General features: G+C 48.8%; 6 protein-coding genes across 9 annotated transcripts; 4 read left to right on the forward strand and 2 right to left on the reverse strand.

The window, feature by feature from the left end:
* Positions 1-734: 734 nt before the first annotated feature.
* On the forward strand, positions 735-2,352 carry LOC108031009 (gram-negative bacteria-binding protein 3). Its single transcript, XM_017104212.3, has one exon. It carries the CDS (start codon positions 769-771, stop codon positions 2,248-2,250), a length of 1,482 nt encoding a protein of 493 aa, XP_016959701.1. The 5' UTR covers positions 735-768; the 3' UTR covers positions 2,251-2,352.
* Positions 2,353-2,598: 246 nt separating this feature from the next.
* Positions 2,599-3,422, forward strand: LOC108028344 (50S ribosomal protein L7/L12). Its single transcript, XM_017100098.3, has 2 exons — positions 2,599-2,718; positions 2,771-3,422. Exon 2 carries the CDS (start codon positions 2,782-2,784, stop codon positions 3,328-3,330), a length of 549 nt encoding a protein of 182 aa, XP_016955587.1. The 5' UTR covers positions 2,599-2,718; positions 2,771-2,781; the 3' UTR covers positions 3,331-3,422.
* Positions 3,423-5,405: 1,983 nt separating this feature from the next.
* LOC108030787 (uncharacterized) lies at positions 5,406-7,756 on the forward strand. The gene is made up of 3 exons (XM_017103866.3): positions 5,406-5,844; positions 6,616-6,774; positions 6,833-7,756. The coding sequence occupies exons 1-3, from the start codon at positions 5,607-5,609 to the stop codon at positions 7,705-7,707; spliced, it is 1,272 nt and encodes a 423-aa protein (XP_016959355.1). The 5' UTR covers positions 5,406-5,606; the 3' UTR covers positions 7,708-7,756.
* Positions 7,757-8,129: 373 nt separating this feature from the next.
* Positions 8,130-11,666, reverse strand: LOC108027863 (valine--tRNA ligase). The gene is made up of 5 exons (XM_017099478.3): positions 11,362-11,666; positions 9,540-11,293; positions 9,033-9,482; positions 8,341-8,970; positions 8,130-8,288 (listed from the first exon to the last, which is right to left on the reverse strand). The coding sequence occupies exons 1-5, from the start codon at positions 11,453-11,455 to the stop codon at positions 8,238-8,240; spliced, it is 2,979 nt and encodes a 992-aa protein (XP_016954967.2). The 5' UTR covers positions 11,456-11,666; the 3' UTR covers positions 8,130-8,237.
* Positions 11,667-11,777: 111 nt separating this feature from the next.
* Positions 11,778-13,372, reverse strand: LOC108028249 (peroxisomal N(1)-acetyl-spermine/spermidine oxidase). Its single transcript, XM_017099936.3, has one exon. The coding sequence runs from the start codon at positions 13,302-13,304 to the stop codon at positions 11,874-11,876; it is 1,431 nt and encodes a 476-aa protein (XP_016955425.1). The 5' UTR covers positions 13,305-13,372; the 3' UTR covers positions 11,778-11,873.
* A 375-nt stretch (positions 13,373-13,747) lies between these two features.
* Positions 13,748-15,063, forward strand: LOC108028192 (uncharacterized Golgi apparatus membrane protein-like protein CG5021). 4 transcript variants are annotated; one of them, XM_017099856.3, is made up of 4 exons: positions 13,748-13,926; positions 14,064-14,146; positions 14,222-14,456; positions 14,507-15,063. In XM_017099856.3, exons 1-4 carry the CDS (start codon positions 13,903-13,905, stop codon positions 14,834-14,836), a joined length of 672 nt encoding a protein of 223 aa, XP_016955345.1. In that variant the 5' UTR covers positions 13,748-13,902; the 3' UTR covers positions 14,837-15,063. The 4 variants fall into 4 exon arrangements, with proteins under 4 accessions (XP_016955345.1, XP_016955359.1, XP_016955366.1 ...); XM_017099870.3 differs by having other exon boundaries at positions 14,522-15,063; XM_017099877.3 differs by having other exon boundaries at positions 13,748-13,917; positions 14,522-15,063.
* Positions 15,064-15,162: the final 99 nt, after the last annotated feature.

The following is a 15,162-nucleotide window of genomic DNA, read 5'->3' on the forward strand; positions in this document are numbered from 1 at the left end:
TAAGTTATACGAAAGCTGGAAATTGCATTTCCCTATTGCTGATATTTTATTTGTTATCTTAATTTTGGTAGATATTCTTGTTTAGCTACACTGATTTATTGTTATTTAAGGTAGTAAACGTTAAGATCATATGGCGTTTATATGCTCTGAAATACCCTTCACCGATATACCGCCAGCTTATTGTTATCGATGGACCGCAAACAGCTGACCTGCCAGTGTTGGTAAACATGGGGTACAATAAAGCGGTCTTTTTGAAATTAATAATATTGTAGACTTCCTTCTTGTACGCTTTTGCTGTGGGTCTTTCTGAATTTTTGTTTACCTTTCCTAGTGAGATGTTTATTATTTCTGACTCATACAAGTTTACGCTCCCGGCTGTGCTTGGGTATTTCCCGAGTTCTTTGTATAGCTTCTTGTCTCTCTTACTTATTTTATGGAATCGCAGACATTCTCAACAGTTTGGTACACTGAGGGAAAATATTATTAAGTTCAAATTAAAAGTTAAATTTCTGTTATTTAAAATGCAAATAGGTACATTTCAATGCTAACAAAATATAACTAAATTGTAATAACTTTATCTTTGATATTAATCTTTCACTGTAAACTTTAAGATAACCTTTGTGGATCGCACTTTGCATCTGATAGTGCTATGTTTTGTCGCTGTGCGCCAATAACAAACGAAGCCCGGACCGGTTCTTGATAAGCTTCTCGGATTCCCAAGCACGACTTGTCTGACCGCTCATCACAGTTTCAATCGGTATTCCCACGATGGCGGATGCATCGCGGTCTCTCGCCTGGAGCGGCTGCCTCCTGCTGCTGGTTCTCCTCCTGGGCGTCCGGGGATATGAAGTGACTAAAGCCAAGATAGAGGTGTTCTACCCCAAGGGATTCGAGGTATCCATTCCCGACGAGGAGGGCATCAGTCTGTTCGCCTTCCATGGCAAACTGAACGAGGAGATGGAGGGCCTGGAGGCGGGCACCTGGGCACGGGACATCGTGAAGGCGAAGAACGGACGCTGGACCTTCCGGGATCGGACGACGGCCCTTAAACCGGGCGACATCCTGTACTACTGGACGTACGTTATCTACAACGGACTGGGTTATCGCGAAGACGACGGGTCGTTTGTGGTCGAGGGCTACAGTGGTAATAGCACCTCGGCAGTCACTCCGCGTCCACCCGTAGCCCCTGTGTCCACCACCCCCTGGAGTCCACCCGCCGATCCGGACATCGATATTAGAGTGGGTTGCAAAACGCCGAAAACGGAGGTCAATGGAGCACCCGTTCGCTGTGCCGGCCAGCTGGTGTTCGTGGACGAGTTTAATGCTGCCAAACTGGATCCCAACAAATGGAAGGCGGAGCGCAGGTTTTCCGGCCAACCCGATTATGAGTTTAATGTGTATGTGGACGATGCACCGGATACCCTGTGCCTGACCAACGGACATGTGGTGCTCTCTACGAACACGATGAGGAAGCACTTCCACAAGGGATCAGATGGCAGCCTGGATCTGGGTGAGAAGTGCACTGGAGTGGCCAACACCCATGACTGTGTAAGGAACGGCAGGACCATGAACGACGGACTGCCGCCAATGGTCACAGCTCAGTTCTCCTCCAAGGATTTCGCCTTCAAGTATGGTCGCGTTGAGGTGCGAGCCAAGATGCCGCGGGCCCAGTGGGTTACCCCCCAAATCTGGCTGCAGCCCAAGTATCCCGCTTACGGAGTAGATGACTACCGGTCGGGACAACTGCGGATCGCCTACACCCGTCCGCATGGAGCTAACCTGGATCTTTATGGCGCCGCCGTGCTCTTCGCAGATGAGCCTCTGCGTTCGGTCAAGAACTGCCTGAAGCCGGGAACTGGGGACAGTTCCGAGGACTGGAGCGATAGCTTCCACAACTATACCCTCGAATGGACTCCCAAGGAACTTCGCTGGCTGGTGGACGGCAAGGAGTGGTGTGTTCAGGGTAGCGATAAGGGAGCCTTCAGTGAGACCACTGCCGCCGGAAAACGATTGCCCCAGGCCCAGAAACTGGAGGAGGGCACTGGACTGGCACCCTTCGACCAGGAGTTCTACCTGACCTTTGGCCTTGGCGTGGGCGGGTTCAACGAGTACCAGCATGAAGTTAAGCCCTGGAATGAGCGAGCCCCGCAGGCACAGAAGGCCTTTTGGAAGGATGTCAAGAGGAATCGAGACCACTGGCTGGACGAAGGGCACTTGAAGATCGACTATGTGAAGGTGTACTCTTTGTAAACTCTTTAACTAGGCCACAATTTTGCCACAAACTTTACAGATAAAACGTAATAAAGAATACTTACTAATTTATAAAAAAAAAAAACATTTACAAAAAACGTATTTACTTTTTAGCATGTGTTTTCTTTAAAAAATTACTTATTTTCATTATTATTTTGAGATGCGTTTAATGGAACTGAACCATTGCTTCCCATATATATTTATCGGGAAATTAAAAATCATATAACTATTCAAATATTGAATTAAAAATAAACTATTTTAGTTTTAAATATTTCATTCGTTACTTTTTCAAACAGAATTTTCAAGCATGGTAATGTCGTTTAACAACATTTTTCAGAGTGACCATAAAAATTAGTATTAAAAGTAAACTAATAGAGCCGGGCGGTATTTTTGGTCGATGCTTACACGGTCATACTGCTGCTCACATAACCTGCTGTTGGAATTTATTTTGTCACCCGAAAACCGCAAGTAAATTGAATATATCTGAATAATGAGCTGTTTTCTAACTTACACCTTGCAGATCTTAGAAAGATGCACATCACACGCCTCGCCCTGCGCCAGATCTCGCGCCAAGTGCAGTTGCATCGCATGTACAGTGCAGCGGCCCCGGCAGCCGCGGTCTCGGGATCGGAGAAGTTGGTGCCCCCCACGCCGGAAGGAGTGGCCAAGCCACCCAACGCAAAGCTGGACTCCATTGTCAACAACATCGCCGCCCTCAATCTGCTCGAGGTGGCCGAGCTGAGCACGCTGCTCAAACAGAAACTCAACCTGCCCGAGACCGCCTTTGCCCCGCAATTCGCCGCCGGACCGGCACGTGCTGCTCCCGCCGAGGATGAGGAGGAGGCGGCGCCCAAGAAGGTGCAGACCTCCTTCAAGGTCAAGCTGGTCAAGTTCGACGAGAAGCAGAAGGTGGCGCTGATCAAGGAGGTGAAGAACCTGCTGGAGGGCATGAACCTCGTCCAGGCCAAGAAGTTCGTCGAGAGCGCACCGACCGTCGTCAAGGAGGACATCCCCAAGGAGGAGGCCGAGAAGCTCAAGGAGGCGCTGGCCAAGGCGGGCGCCATCATCGAGATCGAGTAGGATCGCCGGCGAGGCCTTCGTTTACCCATTTTGCGTTTAGCTGCTAGTTACTGTTTTAATAAAAAGCCAGGCAACATTTGCTGTAAACTTAACTTTGGTTTAACCCAGGAATGGTTTTTAAGGCCAAAGAGTGTCTTTATCCAGCTATGAGAATACCAAAGTTATTTCCAACTAGAAAGTATAGCTTTTGTGTCTGTTTATTGCGTTTATATAATGTCGCACGTTTTTGAACACAACACAATTGGAAACCTTTGTATTTTTAGCAGACCTTTTTTAAAAATAATTTATTGCTAATTTTTTTTTGCATCTTATTTCTATGTTTTATGTCTACTCCTCATCTTTGGCATAGGAGCAAAGAATTATTATTTTTTAAAGGCGTTTTCTGAAAAGGACTCTCCAACTCTTACAAATATTGAAACATTTTTTCTTGATTAATTTATATAAAAACTTTTCTTAGAATTGTATTATATGTACATTGTACATTCGCCTTTGAATTTCATCCTATTTGTTGTTGTTGTTCTTTAAACCAACATCCCAAAATTCTAAAAAAAAAAATGTAAAATCCAGAATCAGAATTTTGTTTTTATATTTGATTTTAAAAATAACTTAAAATTGTTATTAAATTTAGAGCATTTTTAAAACCAAGGGTTATGTCCTAGTTTTGAAACCAAGCTAAAACATTTACAACCTATCTATGCTGGCAAAAATATGCTTCCTTTAAAGCTTCTTTTTCAAAGTGAAGGATAAAAAAATGTTTAAAAAATGTAAAAATATTTTAAGGCCTTTATTAACTAGTTTAGTTAGTCAATAGAGCCCCAACATCACCCCAGTAACATTCGTGGATCGCTCGGCAGTTGGCAACGCGGCAGAGCACTTGCAACTTTCTACGCTTCGCCCTGGAAAACAATTAAAGCCCATCCACTTTTACCTTCCTTTTGGGATTAAGCATTGATTAGTGTGTCCGCATAGCCGGCGATTAGTGGTGTCCTGCTAATTGGCGTCGTGCGTGGAGCGTTCTAGTAAGTGCAGCAAGCAGATCGATCGATCGATCAGCAGACGAAGTGAGTCAAAAACACGCGCCAAACTGGCAGAGATTGGGTCGTTACATCATCTGTAAGCGGATCGATCCGAGCACAATGGAGCCGAGTTTTCGACTTTATTTATAGCCACTAAAACTGGCTCGAGCGGAAAGCGGACAGAGGAGGCCCGTACAGCCGGGCTTACACACACCGGCGGAGAGAAGAGCAAACAGACGGACACTTTCTTTTATCCGTTCCGGGGAATCATGCGGCGCTGCACGCGTGCGCAGCCCGCCAAATTGGGTGCCAGGGCCAGTGCCAGGCATTTCTATCACTTTCCTCGCCCAGAAATCGGTTTGTTGTCGTCCAGAAGCGGTACGCGTAAATTCGGGTAACGAATAAAGCCAATACGAGCTAGGAGCCGAGCACTTCCCATGCGTGAGTGCTCCACATTCTCTCGCGGCCAGGTGAAATAAGCCCCACACGATCTCCGGCCAGGAGCGGATGGGGGTGATGAGTACGTGGTGAAATTCATTCATTAAAAATTCAAAATGGGTCACGAGCGGATGGGTGCACAGCCCCCTATAGCAACGATTTTCAGATCCTTTGTAAACTTAGTTTTTGCTGTGTGATCTTGAAATTACTTTTACAAAAATGAATCCTAAGTAAATACTTATCAAGTAATAAATTCCATTAATATCTCGTAAGATTTAAGTTCTTAAAATTAGAAGAACTGTTACAAATATAATACTTAAATTGTATTTATGGTTTCTGTAAAATAATAAATAATAATAATAAGTAAATATAATAAATTAAAAATGTATTTAAAAAATATACTTTTATAACCTACTCGAGATAAAGACCATAGCTGTTAGTATAAAGAACCATTAGTGCACTCACAGAACCTAATCTTAACCTACCCCTTTATAAGTAAATACAAACCCCAGAGGTGAAAACTTTAGGATTGTAAACTTATATGGCCCATGAAAACGGTACCTGCACTTCGGGGGCTCCAGCCGTCCCTGTAAATAGTGCATGAGTGGTCGGGTTCTCTCAATTAGCACCTGCGAGGCCCACTGGCCTGGCCCAACCGACTCTGCCCCCAGAAGTCGGAGCCCCACGGACTCAGTCTCCATTGTGTCACACGCGCGGATGCACGTCTCTCTCTCGACCGGTAGCCAATCCGTTCCAGCAGCACAGCTCCAGCTTAGCTTCCCGAGTGAAAACCGAAAGTGATCCGTACGGTGTCCGATTATCATGTCTGCCGGTGGTCGTTCCTCGCAGCTCTTGGCCCTCGTGGCCATCTTCTTCGGCAGCTACATAGTGGGCATCTACAGTGCGGCACGTGCCAGCAGACCGGCGGCCTTGTCTTCGGATTCAAAGTACAACGAATCCCTGATCCTGGGCAACGGCAGCCTGATCCTCGGGAACGACACCCTTCTGGCAGCGGAGGAGGACTCCAGGTTGGCCCGCAGCGGGTCGCGGCATCCTCGCTGTAAGTTTGAGCCCCACAGCAGGTGACTCTTGCGAAGATCTGACCGGATGAATGCCGGCAGTTTGTTTTTCCATCGTGGAAGTATGTGGGTCAGGCCTCAATTATCACCCACTGTGCATGTACCGCAGGTGGATTCTTTAGTCTTAGCCGTTTCATTGCCATACAATCATCATTGCTGCCGCGGCGAAGTTTCCATTTGCGCATTGCATTTCTGGAATATAAAGTGGAGCCTGCCTATGATGATTCATTAGCAAGATCATTTCTGGAAGATAAAAAGTAGGATAATATGATAGTACTATATAGCTCCATATCTGAATGTTTGGTAACTTATTTTCTTTTTTCAGAATATATAAAGCATGACAAAAATTACATTACTACTAATTTTAAAACAAATATTCTGATTGCTATTTATCAAAACTAGTATTGTCAAGAATTATATTAGATTTCGATTTGACAGCTTAACTATAAATTAAAACAAAAATTATTGTGATAAATATTGATTACAATTAGTTAAAATATTTATTAATTTGTAACCTTTTTTAAGAAAACCTCATTGATAATAGGCTTTACCCTAATTTTTATGAAATGTGTGTTGAACAAATACAAGGTCTACTGTAAAGTTATCTTAAAGGGCTTTACAAGGTGATAAAGGGCTGATAGCAAGTTCTTGAAGTAATAAGTTCTCCAAGTGTGTACCCTAGGGTCATAAATCTCCCTGCACTTCCAGAGAATTTTCAATGGCACTTCAATGACAATCTCCTCCTTTCCCAGGGTTTCCCTTCTACACAATTGGCCGCTTTTCCAATGACATTTGCATTGGCAACAACCTGCTCCTGGGCACCTGCGTGATCAACGGAGAGTGCTCGGACAACAGCGGAGTGGCGGCGGGCAGCTGCTCCTCCATCACAGCGCAGGCCATCTGCTGCATTTGTAAGTACGCACCATCGGGATATAATAAACCCTTACTAACTGATATATCCTCCTTCAGACCAAAGGACTTGTGGAGCGAGTACCACGTACAACAACACATACTTCTACAACAGCAATTATCCAGCTCCTTATGCGGGCGGCGGACGCTGTTCCATCGTGGTTACCCCGCCGGACTCTTCCATCTGTCAGATGCGCGTGGACTTCCTCTCGCTTTCGCTGGCCCCTCCCACGGGCGATGGAGCCTGCGCCACCGATGCCTTGACCATCACCGGCGGAACCTCCCAAGTGCCCACCATCTGCGGCGAGAACTCCGGTCAGCATGTGTACGTGGACTTCAATGGGGTTAATCCCATCACCATCTCAGTGGCCACATCTGGCAGCTACACATTCAACCGCAACTGGCAGTTCCAGATCAGGATGCTGGCCTGCTCCTCGGCCACCTTGGCTCCGGCCGGATGCCTGCAGTACTATATGCCCAGCAGTGGCACCTTGTCCAGCTTCAACTACAACTCGGCCGCCTCCGCCGCCCTCAATTCCATCGGGGTGCAGGGCACCAGGCAGCTGGCGAACACCAACTACGGGATCTGCATACGCAAGGCGGCGGGCATGTGCTCCATCACCTACAGCCAGGTCGGCTCCGATACGTACTCCTTCACGTTGACCAACGACGTGGGCGCCGTGGATCCCACGCTGCTGGCCACCTCCTCCGTGCAGAGCCAGGAGTGCACCACAGACTATATCGTCATTCCGGTGCCGACGCAGGGCGGCGTCGCGATGCCCAGCGACCGGTTTTGTGGGCTGGGTCTGGTGGCCACGACCTCGGCGGCGAAGCCTTTCGTGGTCTACACGGTCACCGACGGCAATGAGGACATGGACATTTCGAATCGCGGCTTCTACTTGTCGTATTCGCAGAACTCCTGTCCCATTCTGTAAATATGATATAAAATAAAAAAAAGACTTGATTAATGATAGCATAAGTAAACGGTTAAATATTTCTGGAAAGGATTAGGGGCCTCCCATGTACTCTATGAAAACTAGGAACTTAATTAACATTGGAAAGTATCAAAACAATCCATTTCCAATTCAAACCGATTCCAGGGGTTTGTTTGAAATTTGAAATTTTTCGTGAAAGCATCAATTAGCAAAAATGATCTAATGGGAGTTTTAATCCATCCCAAGAAAAATATATATTATTTTGCGGTTTTCTGTGACGAAAGAGTTAGCAGACTAAAACGGAAATGTACTATAGTTCATTTAAAACGTCCTAAGATGGAGTTAAATGTAAAATTTTTGACTTACAATTCAAACATTTTTAAGCATAGGTACTTGCTTTAGATTCGTATAATACAGGTGCATTAAATAAGCATTGCAGTCTTTAATTCTAGAACAAACAGACGACCAAGTCGTTGAAAAACAATAACAAAGGTATTATCTAAACTAATTTTGTAAACCAGGGATTAGGATCACGCTGCCAGCCGGGTGAGACTGCTGATCTCCGCCTCCAGTTCTTTAACCTGCAATAAAAATTGGTAATATTCGTATTTATAAACTACTTAGGCTCGGTACCTTATTTTCAAAATGCGTTTTAACTGCCTTGTCGGCCATCAGCTGGAAGGCTTCGTTATCCAGACGCAAGCGGTACCGCTGCAGCTCATTGACCAGTTTCTTTAGCTTCTTGTTGTTGGCCAGCTGCATCTCGTCGCGCTTCTCCTCCGTCAAGGCCAAGGCATCGCCCACTTTCAAGCCAAAGGAGCACAGGGCCCCTGCCGTCGAGAAAAAGCTGAGTTGCTTGGAAATCTGTGAGCTCTCGTCGAGAAGTTCCAGTTCCACGCCCTCGCAGCGGGTGAGCACCTGGATCTGCGGCAGGTGGCGACGTAGTACGCCCTCGGAGTCGCTATTCTGGGCAAACAGGCTGAGACGCGGCCGGTGCCGCTTGCTGATCTCGTTGCGACTCTTCACCTGCCGCACGTTCTGGCAGATGCTCACTATTTCGTTGACCTCAGCCTCCAGCTTGGCGTCCTGGTAATCGGACAACTTGAGCTCGATATTCAGGGGCACATGCTGCAGCAACTCAGAGGCCACAAAGGGAGTGAAAGGGGCCATGGCCTGTAATCCCCAGCTGAGACAAGCAGTCAGCGTGCCCACATGGATGTAGGCATCGGCAGTGCGATTGGCTATCGCCGTTTTGGTGGTCTCCTATGGATTAAAAAACTACATTTAAGAGCATGTTCAGCAACACCAAGCAACGACACACTCACCAAGTATATATCACAGAGATTTTGATAGAAGAAGTTCTTCAGGGCTGCTGTGGCCAAGTGAAAGTTGTAGGTAGTGTAGCTCTGCGAGCAAGTGGACAGTGTTTCCGCCAGGCGGCCGATGATCCAGCGATCCCACACGCCCAGACTGACGCCTTCAAGAGTCTCGAACTGCTCCAGGGAGATTCCCAGTGACTTGGCGGAGCCCAGCGTAAACCGCATTGCCTGCCAGATCTTGTTAAGGAACAGCTTGTTGGTGTAGCAGGCATTCACATCAAAGCTGATGAAGTGGCTCTTGACGTTGTGGCTCATTAGAGTGAAGCGCAGGGCATCAGTGCCGCACTCCTGGATGCCATTGGGGAACATTTTCGTCATGCCAGCCGTTGAGGTTTTTAGCTCTTCGGGCTTTATGATGCCCGCCTCGCAGGATTTCTCCAGAACAGCTTTGAGGCTCTGCAAATAATATTAAGAGTAAATAATAATACAAAAAATGGCATAAATGGGACTCACATCCAAACTGGCGCCCTGTACCACCTGCTGTGGTGCCACTATGTTGCCCAGACTCTTGGACATCTTTCTACCCTGGGCATCGCACACAATGCCATTGAGCAGTATCCTCTGGAATGGAGCTTCGCCGGTGAGCTTTAGACCCATCATCATCATGCGCGCCACCCAAAAGAAGAGTATATCGTGCCCAGTCTGCATTAGGTCCAGAGGGTACCGCTCCTTGTAGCTCTCCTTCGGCCAACCGGCCGTGGAGAACGGCAGTAGCGATGAGGAGAACCAAGTGTCCAGCACATCCGAATCGCGCTTCAAAGTGAACTCATCGCTGCCAACGAGTTGAATGGCCTTTTGCTTGGCTGCCTTCTCGTTAACGGCGGCGACCCACTGCTTATTGCCCATGGAGTCGGTCACCTCGTAGGCAGGCACCTGATGGCCCCACCACAACTGCCTGGATATGCACCAGTCACGGCTGTCCTGCAACCAGCGTTCCCACTCCGTCTCGAAGCTGGGAGGCTGGATCTGCAGCCGGCCACTGTGCAGTTCGGATAAGGCATCCCTAGCCAGATCCTTGCACTTGAGGAACCACTGCGGCAGGATCATGTACTCGATTACATCCTTGGAGCGCGAGCAGACGGGCAACTGCATGCTGTGGGAGCGCACCTGGCGCAACAGTTCCAAATCCTCCAGGCGGTTGACAATCAGCTCTCGTGCCTCAAAACGCGGCTTGCCCTTAAACTCATCATACTCATCCAGGACATGGCCAGATTCGTTGAAAACCTGCCGCGGTTCCAGCTTGTGTCGATTGGCCAGCTCGAAGTCAAACTTATCATGGGCGGGAGTGATCTTCACTGCCCCCGTGCCGAACTCCTGGTCCACGGATATGTCGAAAACGAGTGGAATGGTGTCGTCGCGGAAGGGATGCTTCAGCTTCACCTCCTCTAAATGCCGGTACTTGCTGTAGCGCGGATCTAGGGGATGCACAGCGACAGCCACATCTCCCAGGATGGTCTCCGGTCTGGTAGTGGACACCACAATCTCCTCCACCGAACCATCCGGCAGTGTTTCGCCACCCACCACACGATAGGCGAAATCGTAGATCCTGCCGAAGAGCACATTCTGTTCGTAGCCCGGAACGGCAATCTCCACCGGCTCCTTGATGTCTATCACATCCACTTCGATGTCGGAGATGGCGGAGCGCAGAGCGGTGGACCAGTTGACCAGCGAATTGCGGCGGCGAATGAGACCCTCGTCGAAGAGGCGTTCAAAGGCCACATTGACTGCGTGGGCCTGCTGCTCGTCCATGGTGAAGTACTCACGTTGCCAGTTGAGCCGGCAGCCGAGTTGGCGAAGGTCCTCGACAATGCCGGCACCCTTTTCGGCCTTCCAGCGCCACACTTCATCCAAGAAGGCCGAGCGTCCCAGTTCCTGGCGCGTTTTTCCCTGCGAGGCTGCAAGGGTTCGTTCCACGACCACCTGGGTAGCAATCCCCGCGTGATCTGTGCCGGGCACCCAGTCCACCTCGTAGCCGAGCTGCTGGCGCTGGCGGGCAATCACGTCCTGCACAGTGGCCATCAGAGCATGGCCCAGGTGGAGATTCCCTGTGACATTTGGCGGTGGCAGCAGCATGCGGTATGATCCTCGCTTGCAACCACCTGCCGGAGGCTTGGGCAGATTCGCCTGGCGCTGCTCCCGCTCCCAGTAGGCCTGCTCCACGGGGCGTGGCTGGTAGCCTGTGGCCAGCGGGAGCGCCTTCGCCGCATCTGAAAGTGGAGGAAAGCAAATCCTTTAGCCGGTACTGGATTTATGAATGAAACTGGGGGAGACTCACCTTTGAGTGTACTGTAGTACAGGGAGTACACCTTCGGCTGGCGCAGGTACTTGTGTTTCAGCAGTTTGTTGCTGCAATTCCTAATTATTTGCATTCTTATTGTTGTGTTATGTTATGTCAAAAAAAAGATTTCAAAATCGCTTAAGTGATGGGGTAAAAACAGCTGTTTCGATAACCGATAAGTCGATGAAGGGCGCTAATTCAAATCAAGTAACGGTCGAGCTTTTGTCTTGCAAATTTGATCAACTTTTTATTTTTATTTTATTTATTTGTTGTGTTGTGTTAAAAAGAAAACTAGTCTAACAAATAACTCATAGGCTACCCAGATTAAAATTTAAAAACTGTTTTATTTATTTTTACCTCTTAAAACTTTTATAAGGTACTTTAAATATGTAATTTTTACAAATGACACAGTGTAAGGTGCACTAAAATAATTTTATTTTACGAACGAAGAATTTGAACAAGCCAAATGCATAAAGAACACATAGAAAAATACCAAAAACCGGACATCTTCAGGAATGGGAACCGCAAGTGGAGTAGAGCCTGATCAGACGATCTGCCTCGCGCCATCCCGCCTCCACGGCTCCATGGACAGTGGAAAAGTGGTTCCTGCTGGAGGCTTCGCCGGCGAAGAGCAGGCCCAGATGGCCATCCTCGCCCATCACAGGAGCCTCCAGATCCCTGGGTCCCGTCTCCCGCTCATCAGCCTTCGTGGGACGAAAGGTCCAGCTGCCCCGGTAATTCGGATTCGAGAACCACTTGCTGCGGTGGAAGCGCTTCGGCGGGGGAATCTCAAAGGTCAGGAACTTGCGGAAGAGCCACTGCAAGCCCTCCAGGACCTTCTCATCGGTCAGGGTCTCCATGTGACGACCAAATGGACCCCCCACCCAGACCATCATTAAACGCGGCTGGCAGGTGATCTTGTGGCAACCGGTGATCCCCTCCAGCCAGAAATACTCCGTCTTGCGCAGCTCCTTCAGATCCTCGGCCAACCAAAAGCAGAAGAAACCCACCCAATCCTTGGGAAAAGGTTGCTGCTCAAACTCCATATACATTTTGTTTACAGTCCCCAGGGTGAGTCCCCGAATGGCATTCACCTTGGCAGGAGGAAGTGGTGGAACAAAGAGCCTCTCGTGCTGCTCCTGCAGAACGCCCAGGGAAACAGTGCAGATGACGTGATCCGCCTCGAAGTAGTCCCCATCCTCGCAGCGCACGATCACCTTTCGCGGGCAGGCCAACTCGATCTTGGTCACCTTCTTGCCGAGACGAACCCGTCCCTCGAGTAAGCCCAGCTCCTCGGGTGCATCCTCCCCGACCTTGATCAGCAGGCGCAGGAATCGCTGGTACCCCTTTGTGCCCCAGTGGATCAGCTTGTCGCCATCGCATTCGTCATACTCGATGTGTTCCCTCACGGAGACCTCAAAGAGGCTGTCTGCTCCAATGATGGAGCTCTCATGTTTGGCGAACGCGTCCAAGGCCTCACTGGCCAAGGTCCTGTCCACCCGGGGCAACTCGGTCTCGATGTTCCGCCAGTAGGTCTCCGCCAGGTGGGTGCCGAAGGATCCCTTCACCGGCAGAGGACCACTGGGCATGCTCCTCAGGGCAATGTCGTGAATGCTGCAGGCCAGGTCGTGCGGAACCACCTCCTTGTTGGACCGCACCCTCTTGATGTTGCTGAAAAAGTCGCCCGTCTCGCTCACCACGCCCATGTCCTTGACCATCTCGTACACACAATTGCGCTGCTTGCCATGCACCCACTGGGCGCCCACATCGACGACGTTGTCCCCGAAAGGGATGGTGTGGATCCGCCCACCGATGCGGTTCTCCGCCTCCAGGATCTGCACATCGCCAAAGTTGTTCTGCAGGAGTCGCGTGGCGGCGGCTATTCCCGAGGCTCCTGCGCCGACGATCAATATCCTAGAGGAGGATCGGCATTTTTCCATCGTGAAAGGTTGGCAGTTAAAGTCCGTCCGACAAACCAGGCGATCAACGAGCTACTGATGGAGTTTTCAAGTTGATGTGGGTTGACTTGACAAGTGTTGGATGCTGCATTTCAAAGGTTTCCTCTGCGGTTGCGCCACAAAAATGTAGCATTGAGAAATCCAGGTCACAGAGCATTAAAGAGGTGTTACTTCTGGTTTTATCAGTTTAGATCTTATGATAACAATTGAAATTATTTTTTCCATTTTTTACCATTAATGTGTTAACAATATCTTATAAACCTAATTATAGATTTAGCATTTAACATTAACAACCAAAAGAATTTCAGATAAACGTTAGAAACTTGCTTTAAAAATTTCAAAAACGATAACTTTAGTTTCGATAACTTGTGGTGCTGCCAACTTAGCTTCGCCCCCAAGGAACACGACAACCCTGCTTGTTATCGACCTAGTGCGATAACGATACACGGCTACGCAAGCAGAAACAAGAACAACAACCTGGAAAATAGGCAGAGAAAATGTATTAAAACCCCCAAAAAACCGAGAAAACCCCATAAAAATTGAACCCAACTAAGCATTTGACGTCGCTCCCAACACAAGCATGGCCTCCGCAACGGTAAGAAATGTATGTATGCCGCACTAACACCTAGCAAGCTGCTTTTTTGGTGTGCCACAATGACAACACGACCCGAGGTTTTCTTCGAAAAACTCCCATCCTAAGACCCCGAAAAGCTGAACTAATCCAGGCTACGTGTTATACAGGTGCCGCTGCTCGACGATGACACGATACCCTTTGGCGAGGAGGACGAGATGCGGGATCCCAGTCGCGCGGGCCAGAAATACACGTAGGCAGAACTCATTTGCGAGAGTCCCAGTCCATGGAGCCAACTGAAACCGCCCCTCCTCTTTCCACCCCACAGGCACCCCTACGTCACCTTCTTCCACCTGTTCTTCAGGGGCGCCGCCATCGTGATCTACATGTTCTGCGGCTGGTTCAGCGACTCCTTCATCACCAGCTTCGTGTTCGTGGTGCTCTTCCTGTCCGCCGACTTCTGGACGGTCAAGAACATCTCGGGCAGACTGCTGGTGGGCCTGCGCTGGTGGAACTACGTCGACGACGACGGGGTCTCGCACTGGGTGTTCGAGTCGAAGAACGTGAGTAACGAGACTAGCAAACCTAATGGCAAATTGATGATGGAACGTAGTCTGAATCCTACCAGAGTCGGATCAACAAGCACGAGCAGCGCGTCTTCTGGCTGGGACTCATCCTCTGCCCCGTCTTCTGGGGCCTCTTCTTCCTGATGGCCCTGTTCGGCCTGAAGTTCAAGTGGCTGCTGCTGGTGATGATCGCCATTGCGCTGAACGCCGCCAATCTGTATGGCTACATCAAGTGCAACTACGGCGCCAGCCAGGATCTGAACTCTGCCGCCACGGACTTCGTAAAGACGCAGCTCTTCAAGAACGCCATGGACATCATGACCAGGCCCAGTGGTGCCCCGCCGCCAACCAATGTGCGTCCCACGGGAGTCGTTTGAGCTGGAGGGGAGACTCCGGTTACTAAGTCACCTTGCCACCGTCTGCTGCAGCGCATTCCAAAGAGTATCTGACGCCTCTGCTGGCCCGGACCACAAAAACTTTGAACGGCATCGCTGTCTGTGTGTAACATATGTAAAACTTAATTTAGCCATACCGCCAGTCTATCATAATCATTTCTTACTTTTACTTGGATTAAAGGACCGCATGTGCGTGCGACATGCAACCCGGTACAAAACGTTTGTATTTTATTTCTAAAATTTAAACCATTTTTTGTTTTTAATGTTTACAGAAAATTAGGAGAAAAAGGATTTCAACTCTAGTAGTA

Source organism: Drosophila biarmipes, chromosome 3L (genome assembly GCF_025231255.1).
Source record: "Drosophila biarmipes strain raj3 chromosome 3L, RU_DBia_V1.1, whole genome shotgun sequence".
Lineage (NCBI taxonomy): Eukaryota > Metazoa > Arthropoda > Insecta > Diptera > Drosophilidae > Drosophila > Drosophila biarmipes.